Here is a 10623-nt window from a genome sequence, read left to right on the forward strand (position 1 = left end):
TCCAGAAGCGTACGGACTGGCTCATTTGGGCGGGAGTATTCCCGGCTTGCTCATTCCTTCTTCAGGTGACATTACTGAATTATTGAGAGTTAGTGCCTTGTGCGTGTAGCCTTGCTATTAGTGCGGGTAGCCTTCCCTGATGGCTTGTATCCGCAGCTGCGGGAACAGGCGGGGTACTTCACCATTGGGAGGCTTTTCCTGCGGGAACAGCTGGCGTACTGCGCGTAAGGTCTTCATCTCTGAGCATGGTGGGTACTGCGGAACCAGTTGGTCTTTGCGCAGACGTCCCTCTTCAAGGTGAGTCTTGCGGGTCCAACTGGGCCCTGCTGGGACCTACCTCTTCACCATCATAACATGCAAACTTGTAAAGTGCCAGAATGCACAATTGCTAGAAATTCATAACAATGCGAAAAGATGCGACATACAACAGTGCAAACTTTAACGACAAACTAGAAGTTCAAAATCTAGACGAAAGTTGAAGTTCAATAACCCTCATATTTCATTAGCAACTTTTGTTTTCAAAAATCTTCATGAAAACAACCATAATTGTATCAAGAGAACTAGATGGCGTTCATAACCACAAACAGCATTGAGTGAGAACTATGGTTGAAACCTAGAGCATTCGCATTGAAATCCTAAATTTTATCTATATATTTTTTAAACTAAAAACAACTTTATTCATAAAATTTGTTGTTTTTAACGTACTTTGAAGTAGGGCTGTCCAAAAAGCTCGCGACTCGGAATTCGCTTTGAAAATGCTCGCTCGATATGGCTCGGTTTGAAACCGAGGTGAGTTGGCTTGGCTTGGTTAGAAGGCAAGCTTAATTAGCTAGGCTCGGTTTAATTTGATTTATTTTACTTTTAATATATTTTGTTTTATAAATATATTATTGGAAATCAAGGCCGTCTTCGAGAATCGTGGAATTTTGTGGGCAAAGGCAAAAAAAATTTGAGCCTTAAATTAGTTGAGTAATTGGGTTTAAATATTAAGAATACAATTTTTTTTTCAAATATTAAGAATACAATATATATATATATATAATTCAAAAAAAATAAAAATCAGGTCTATCGAGTTGACCACCTGATCCTGCCTTATAGCTGGCTCTATTGGAAATGCTTAGAAAATGGGGAAAATATGCCTCCCAAGTTCTATTTTCCTGACCCTGCTCATTTTTCAATTTCCCTAAAATCTGTTTCTTAATTCATTTCAATCCTTATTCCCTTTGCCACTCGTTTTTTCGGTCACTCTGCTCCTCAATTCAACCATGAAATCACCCCGCTTGCACTCACAGATTAGGCCAAATCGAGTAACCAACCACGTCTTGTTCGTAACTTCGTCTTGTTCTAAGCTAACACCTCTCATACTTGTCTCATGGATTTTGTAAATGTGCAACGGATTTATCGTCTCGCGGGTCTTGCTTGCTCTGGCTCGACTCATGAATAACCCTACTTTGAGGCAATAAAACAAAAAAAGAAAAAAAATAATTTAACGAAAACGAGTTAACTCGTCCTGGTACATCCAACTCAGTCTCCGTGGTAGAGATAGATTTGGGTAGGTGGATGGCTGTTTCCCTCACCAACCCCAACCGAGACATACTCTTACCTACCAACCGCATACACACACACTAATATAATAATAATAATAATAATAATAATAATAATAATAATAATACTCACACACACATACATTTAAACCTGATAACAAATCCAACGCACCACACGCATTCCGGTCAGATGGCGTCTTCTCTCTCCGTTAAACCGTTCATCGGAGCTCTGTCTTCCGACGAACCATCGCGTTTCGGTTCTACTCGTCATTCCGATCTCCGTTCTGCAGTTGTCAGGATCTCAACTGGTCGCCAATCACGCTCTAGAACACTCGGTGAGACTCCGATTTTGTGATCTATGCGAATTTGATGTTGATGTTGTGATTGATTGGTTTGAATTCATGAAGTTTGAGTTTGTTAAGCTGTGCTTTGTGTTGTGGATCCTTTAGATTGATTCTGTTAGCACTTGCTCGGTTTTGTGTAGTTTATGCGATGCGATTGTAGATTTCTAATGTGAAATTTGAACCGATAAAACAAAAATTAGATGCTATAGGATCATTGATTTATGTTGAAGCATTTGTAGATTGTTTTCTACACTATGCAGTTAATGCTGAAAATTATCGGATATCCGTCTTTGAGATATCGGTTATTGCGGGGGGATATCGGTAGTTTTAATATCATGCCGAATTTACGTATGTAGCAACTTAACACTAACAATTCAGTATACTCTCCTACCATTAACAAATTAACCTTTTGCAACTTACAAAGCACTAACAATTGTAGCAGGTAGGAACTGATTAAGACTTAAAACACTTAGATTAAACACTAAAAAATTAAGACTTCAAAAACTGATATCGGGGAAATCGTTGATATATCGGTCTAATATTGGCCAAATATCGGTCAATATCGCCGCTATTATCAGTACCGATATTCTGCTAGAGGTCTGATAACCGCTATAGCACATATATTGACTGCATAGTTTCTACATAAAGACATGCTATAGGATTTGCAAAGTTGATCAAAAATACATTTGCTATAGATTGTTGTGTTAATAATGGGCACTGCTTTGTTGATACATTTGCTACAGAATGTTGTTTTCAAATCTGGTATGACTTGTTCGTTATAAGTTTATAACCACACTTGTTTTAAGTCTGTCTTAGTTCTATACGTTTGAGGTTAAAGTGAAAATTCAACTCTGTGTTATCAGCATTATGCAAATGGATATTTGATGCAGTGGCATTTACAAATGCCTATTACAGAATACAGAAACTTATTGCACTTAAGATCATATGTTGATTGTCAACCAAATTTCTCTAGCAACAAAACGTAAATAATTCCAGCAATCCGTTAACAACCTAAAGTTTTTTTTTGTAGCTCTAGATAATTTTGGGAAAGGTCTAGAGAATGTCATTCATCCAGCGTTGATTAAATTTGTGGATTCACTGTCTTTTATCGTAAATCGAGGAATATACGCGTTAATGGTTTTTTGTTGGTTACGGGGACAATGCCCTGACAAACATTTCATTACATTAAAGTAAAAGAAAAAAGTGATTACATACTAAGAGCATCTAACCCTCTTGGGCATAAACCATGGAGAAGAATAGACCTCAAAACAAACTAAACAACATACGTAACAAAAACTAAACATACTAAAATAGCAAACTAATATATAGAAAGCTATCTACCGTTAATAGTTTATTGGCTTCGTCTAATTTGCTTAGTTTTCAAAGTCATTTAGAGTTAAACCACTTTGCCTTTGAACAGTGATAAAAGCAGCTGGAAGTACATATGGAAACTACTTCCGTGTTACAACTTTTGGTGAATCTCATGGTGGTGGAGTTGGTTGTGTGATTGATGGATGCCCCCCTCGTATCCCTCTTACAGAGGCTGATCTACAAGTAGATCTTGACAGGAGGTATTAATTAATCATCCTACTCACCACATACAGCTGGTTTACATGATAAAGACTGCCTTTTTATTTAAAGTTCTCTAATTTGAAAATTTTTGAACCAAACTCTTTCTTATACAGGAGGCCAGGTCAGAGCCGAATTACTACACCTAGAAAAGAGACTGACACAGCCCAAATATATTCAGGCGTTGCTGAAGGTTAGCTTGTAATTAATACCTCATCACGTGATTATCAGAGTTTGCTCTGTGATTATCTTTAAAATGTTATTGCTAAGATATTTCTCATGACTTACGCATGGTGCTTCTATGCAGGATTTACTACCGGATCTCCAATCATGATTAAAGTACCCAATACAGACCAAAGGGGGAAAGTGAGTACTGTTATGATATTGAATATGAAAAAGTTATAATCAGTTAGCATGCGATGTAGCCTAATTTATTAATTATTGTACTTATCAGGATTACAGTGAAATGTCAATGGCTTACAGACCTTCTCATGCTGACGCAACTTATGACTTTAAGTATGGTACAAGATCAGTAGAGGTAAACTCGTTTTCTACAAATAAAAATAAAAACATGTCTAGCTCATGGATACTTGAATGCTCACATTTGGTTGATGGATTGTAGGGTGGTGGTCGATCATCAGCTAGAGAGACAATTGGGAGAGTTGCTGCTGGTGCTGTTGCTAAGAAAATTCTCAAGGCATATTCAGGAACCGAGGTTTGTTGACTTCTATTAGACTGATTATATGATTCTAATTATTCAATGCCACATAAATAGTTTCAAAGCACGTTCAAAGACCCCAAACAGGATTCGGTTTACACACAATGGTTTATTAGAATTAATAATGTGTTTTCTGTTCACCAGATTCTTGCATATGTCTCTCAAGCTCACAAGGTTGTACTTCCGGAAGACCTTGTGGATCATGAAACCTTGACACTTGAGCAGGTAGAAAGTAACATTGCTAGGTGTCCAAATCCAGAGTATGCAGAAAAGATGATTGCTGCTATTGATGCAGTCCGAGTGAAAGGTGATTCTGTTGGTGGGGTTGTTACATGTATTGTGAGAAACCTCCCACGTGTAAGCACTACCACTAGCTCTGTTTTACTATATTTTTCTATGTTGGTTGTGCGCATTTGCTCACATGTAATTACTTGGATGTCCACATGGCAGGGACTTGGTTCACCAGTATTTGACAAACTTGAAGCTGAGTTGGCTAAGGCAGCTTTGTCTTTACCTGCGACCAAGGGATTTGAATTTGGCAGTGGATTTGCAGGTATGTCGTGCCCTTGGGCAACAGGTTCAAAGTAGGCTTGTAAACGAACCAAACGTTCAGTGAACCGTCCATGAACCCTTTAGCAGGAAGTTCGTTTATGTTCGTTTATTTAGTAAACAAACAAACATGATTTTATTTTATTTTTTTGTTCATTTAGCAACGAACGAACGGACATGAAAACAAGTCATGTTTGTTAATTTATGTACGTGAACGTTCGCTTACTCTTGTTAATCTATGTTCTTTGGTTTACGTTCATTTAAGTTCATTCGTTCGAGTTCTTAATATATTCATTAAAATATTTAGGCCCATTACAATTTAGTCTAGTTTAAAAAACTTTTGTAGTCCCAATACATTGCCATTCACATTTACGTTTAGTTGGTTTTAGCTTAGTTATATTCGTTCTGCTATTTTCAAATATGTTCGTTTGTTTACATTCGTGAACTGTTTGTTTAAACAGTTAACGAACAAACATAAGACATGAACACACTCATTTTCTTAGCAAACGAACATGAACAAGAAAACCCTGTTTGTTTGGTTCACTTACCAGCCTAGCTAAAACCTGTAAATTTTGAATTTGATTGTATTTTAATGTTTGCGTATTTTCTTATCATCTTTGTAAATGATAAAACGGTAGGTACATTTTTGACGGGTAGTGAGCATAATGATGAGTTTTATATGGATGAACATGGCCGTGTAAGGACAAGAACAAACCGGTCAGGCGGGATACAGGTATATTATTTTCCAACCTCTAAATCAGTTGGTTGTACTAGTCGGATTGCAAGTTGAACATGCACAGAATAACCTTTATTGGTGCTTATTTTATCTTTCAGGGTGGTATATCCAATGGAGAGATCATAAACATGCGAATAGCCTTCAAACCAACATCGACAATCAGCGTAAGACTATAATGCATAAAACCTCATAAGTCACTTTACTTAAATAGATCATATTATTACTGACATAATTTCGTTTTCGTTATCATATTAGACACCCTAATTATTTATAATATCGTTAATGTATTCTTTTCTAAAATCTATGTTGTAATGTGATGCAGAGGAAGCAAAACACCGTGACGAGAGATAAAAAGGAAACGGAACTCATAGCTCGTGGTCGCCATGATCCATGTGTTGTCCCAAGAGGTTTGTTCATGCTTGTCTTCTTTTACTTGGGCTTTTGGCTATTCTATATAGTAAATGAATCTCAGCATTTGTATATGAATAATGTGACAAGGGTTTGGATCTCTCCAGATTCCAGAACTCCAGAGAATTTTAGAACTTCAAGAACTACTAACATTCAATCATTTTATTTATTTATTTTGTATATTTAGTATTATATGAGGGTAGTTTTGTCATGTATATGTAATTTTGTGATTACACACAGAATTACATATAATAAATGACAAAACTACCCTCAAATAATATTAACTAAATAAAATAAACAAATAAAATGATTGGTTGTTAAGAGTTGTAAAGTTCTTAAAACTATTTCAAAGTTATAAAATGATCCTAATCCTCTCTGCATTGACTATATATGTATTCATATCTATACGTATATGACTATACGTGTCTTTGAATATGTATACGACTATATATGTACATGTATTGAGTTTGTTGGATGGTGCAGCGGTGCCAATGGTGGAAGCGTCAGTGGCTTTGGTGCTGATCGATCAATTACTCGCTCAATACGCTCAGTGTCAATTGTTCCCCATCAACCCTGATTTCCAGGAGCCATTACAGCTCCCTACACTTGAGCAGAGTGGCGTCTCCCTTTAAACTTTGATCGAACTCCAGGCATGCATTTCATGAAACCATTCTTGATCTGTAACAATATATAGATGGTTTGTTTATACCCTTCACTGGTTGATGTTACAACCATGCGTCATCCAGTCGGGTCAGAAATTATATGTAGTATTATTTTGATTTGTTTCGTTTGGAATGACGTTGCTTTTTGGCTTTTTACTATCAAACCCATGTAGATTTTAGTGTTCTATCAAATAAAATATGAAATCTTTTTTAACTTGTAAATTTGAATTGGATTTGCTGTGAATACAATTGAAATTTTTTAGTCTAGTAATTCTATGAAGGCCATTTTTTCAACAATTGTGGACCTTAAATCTCGCACAAACAAGAAGTAATTCAACAACAAAGATTTTGTCATTCCCACTTAGTCAGGTGCTTTAGTCGGGTAATAAGGTGGTTAGGTGTAGAATAAGTGGTCAAAGGTTTAATTGTTTGTTCAATCATTGTAAAGTGTAACATCTAGTAGTAGTTAAAAAGACAAAAGATTCATAAGCAATAATATTGGGCCTAAGCCCGTGATTATTTATTAAAATGCATTGGGTCTAAGCCCGTGATTATTTATTAAATGCATTGGGCCAACCTTTGGGTGGCTAGTGCCTAGTGGTGTAGCGGTAGTTGTTTGTTGTATAGTTATAGACTTCTAGCCTTCTAGGTCGTGGCTAGATTGTATTATTGTCAGTCAATCAAAGAAGTGGAGGTATTAATTATATATTAATTAGTATTGGATAATGTTTTGTGTTTCTAAATAGGGGAGTTCTTGGGACACCGCCTCATGCTGTTAAAAAAAAACCCATCAATACGTCCGTATAGGGTTATACGGGACGTATAGGGCCTCGTATACCCCCCGTATGGTACTATACTATGCGGGGGCGTATAGGGTCCCGTATAACCCTATACGGGGCGTATAGAGGGTGTCTGGGTGTCCCTAGTATGACCCTTTTAAATAACTGTTGTTCAAGTTACATCGTTGATACGAAAAATGTAACAATATAAAAAAGAGAAATTAATGTTATGAATAATGGTTATTTCACCTTATCACCCTTCTTTGTATTGATAATAAGATCCTAAAATGACTTGTATGCATTTGATATGGTTGTACTTACTCCTCTATTCTTTTATCTCAATAACATAATATCTGAATCAAAATTTGCAATTGGGTCATTTTATAACACGCTTCAAAAAAGAAAAAGAAAAACTCATTAAGCACAAAGTTCTTACAATTGATTTTATCATTGCTACTATTTCGCTTATGGTCTCACACCTTGGGCGTGAAACGACCACATCACCAGCCAAAAATTTGTTAAAACCATGCTAGCCAAATCAAGAGGGTGCCACCCCAAATTCCTCCTTCCCGTTATTGTGTTAGTGCCCAAAGGGCTCAAAAGGTAGTGTCCACCTTCACTAAACAACCAATCATATCTTCTTGTTTTTTTTTATTAATACACTAGATTAGACACCCGTGTATTACACGGGTTGGAAAATGACAACGGTATAATTGATAAATCTCTAAATAGTTTATATGACTGAAATTACGTATTACATATAATAATAAAAACTGAGAATTTATTGTTCATAAATCTCTAAAAATACAAATAAGTTGCAAAGTTTTATTTATACAATAAATTAATGAAACATGCACAAGTCATAGCAACAAAGCATACACAAATCAAACACACTTTTTTATTTTCTTAATCCACATAACATATTTATTTATATGGTTTGAGATATCAAAATCAATAAAATGGGTGGTGCAATGAGCGAAACTTTAAAGAATGAATCAAATTCCCTTGCCAAACCATGCGCAAACATGTCCCAAATCCCGATCACAAAAATCAAAAAATATTTCTTTTATTATACATCTTGAAGCTACAAGAACTATTTTTTTTTTCTCCTAAGAAAATAGTTAGAACAAAGATGGTTCCAACAAATGTTAAATGACATAATTAAACTTTTATTTATTAAAGTATAGATATGATTCCATATCATAATTTTTTATATACAAAATGAAGTTACATAATATAAATATATGTGTATATATTAAATGTAGTACACTATTATTCAAAGAAATGTCTTTTGAATTTTTTTTATTCCATATTTGTTATTAGTATTTATTATAGGTTGAAACTATTATTTATTAGTAATTATTAGTTTACATGTGGCCAAGTGAGGGATTAGAAAGGCTCATGTAGTGCCACATAGGATGAAGAGGAGTTAGAAGAGGCTATGTGGCATTAGAGGTTTTTATTTATTAGTATAGTAAGATAAGATAAGATAAGATAATTAAGCCTAGTTAACTCACAACGTGCAAGTTAAAGGGTGGGTTGCTTAAATCCCCGTTGCATACGCGGTAGTTACGTGGGTTTAATTAGCCATTGCTAGTCAAACCATAACACATAGCCTTATATTTATTTAACCTCTAGCATGTACATATGCTCTGATTAATATGTTCTATATAATTATAACCTTTTACCATGATTTAAAAAAAAATTACTTGTAGAAGTTTGATTGAACATACTTCGATGACACCATGATAAATCATCTTTATTCTTCCTTTTCACGTATTATTCTCATCAATACGTGCTTATACATGAGTATTTCATAACAGAGACAAAAAAAAATTGCAGCGGACAGCGTGATCTCTATCTTACTTAAGAGAGAAGCTTACAAATATGATCATTACCTTTATTAGTGAGAAAATTTAATGTGGCTGTGAAAACGCATGTTATTAAAAGTTGCAAAGGGCTATGTTGAGGGATTTACATATCTGTGACTAAAAATGCCTTTTTATAAAAGTGGTGTAACATCTCGGATTTTTCGTATCTGAATTTGTTTATGTTTAATCCGATCCGGAATTTTATTCAGATCTTTCATTATCATTCAAACACGCATTTAGTTAGTAATTATTGGTGGTAAATTCATTTTATATTAACATGTCCTTTAATCATGTCAAACAACCTTTAAAGATCGGTTAAAACGGCTAAAAATCACGTTTATGAAAGTACAGTGACTAATTTTGTTAAATCGATTAAACTAACGAAACTTAGACTCGAAGAAATGTTCTTAAAACACTGGCAAATCCATTTACGTTTATAAACCCTAACAAATGCAACGCACCACACGCATTCCGGTTAGATGGCTTCTTCTATCTCCGTTAAACCGTTCATCGGAGCTCTGTCTTGCGAAGAACCATCGCGTTTCGGTTCTGTTCGTCATTCCGTTCTCCGTTCTACAGTTGTCAGGATCTCAACTGGTCGCCAATCACGCTCTAGAACACGCGGTGAGACTCCGATTTTGTGATCTGTTATTCGTTGATTGATATGTCATGATTTTGAATTGTGGATTTGTGTCACACCCCACCCAGGATGGGGCACTTACTGTGACCAGTCAGCATAGACTTACAGCGGAAACGTAATCTTATATAAAAACTAAAACATTTGTTACATGTCTAACGATTATAATACCAAAAAAAAAGTAAAACATTCAAACTCGTCCAACACTTAGCAGCTAACCTCCCATCCTTGTCAACCTGTAATACATGCTCGGGATAAAAATACGTCAGCACACAGCTGGTGAGTCACATAAACCGACGCATTTAATAAACTGATACTAAAACAATTTTATTGATAAAGTATGAGCTCATTGCATGTCATGTCATAATTATAACCCGCCCGCTTCACGTTAAAGCCGGGTCAGCATTATATATTCGCACATACAGACTTTACGCATGTCTGCTACTGTATTAAGTACATGTCCCCTCGGGAAAATATAATGATCATTATAATATATATAACAACTTGGGTGACACACCATATGCGCTATGCAAATACATGATCAATCACAGTCCAAATAGTTTTATGAGCATGTCTCAGAGTTTTGAAAATAGTTTAAGTAACTCACCTTAATAGACTTTCTTCAGTTACTTTGGCTCTGCCCACTTCAATTGAATATAGGATTTAATATACTAGGTTACTTATGCATATCTATGAAGTAATATTCTAATAGTCGTAGACCCTTCACATAACAACTATCGTGCACAACCATTCAATTCCAGACATATTATGGTTCAACAACCATGCATAATCACTTACATTTTATC

The 10623-nt window shown here is 35.4% G+C and overlaps 1 protein-coding gene across 1 annotated transcript; it reads left to right on the forward strand.

Annotated features, from left to right (window-relative positions):
- The first annotated feature begins 1705 nt into the window (after positions 1 to 1705).
- LOC143550541 (chorismate synthase 1, chloroplastic-like) lies at positions 1706 to 6636 on the forward strand. Its single transcript, XM_077041167.1, has 12 exons — positions 1706 to 1879; positions 3309 to 3459; positions 3574 to 3650; positions 3765 to 3823; positions 3912 to 3995; positions 4080 to 4172; positions 4320 to 4532; positions 4626 to 4728; positions 5363 to 5457; positions 5559 to 5624; positions 5783 to 5867; positions 6352 to 6636. The coding sequence occupies exons 1-12, from the start codon at positions 1735 to 1737 to the stop codon at positions 6498 to 6500; spliced, it is 1320 nt and encodes a 439-aa protein (XP_076897282.1). The 5' UTR covers positions 1706 to 1734; the 3' UTR covers positions 6501 to 6636.
- The last annotated feature ends 3987 nt before the right edge of the window (positions 6637 to 10623 follow it).

The sequence above is a fragment of the Bidens hawaiensis genome, unplaced genomic scaffold, assembly GCF_021521415.1.
Source record: "Bidens hawaiensis isolate Kalapana, Puna unplaced genomic scaffold, B.hawaiensis_p1.1 tig00016045_1, whole genome shotgun sequence".
Taxonomy (NCBI): Eukaryota; Viridiplantae; Streptophyta; class Magnoliopsida; order Asterales; family Asteraceae; genus Bidens; species Bidens hawaiensis.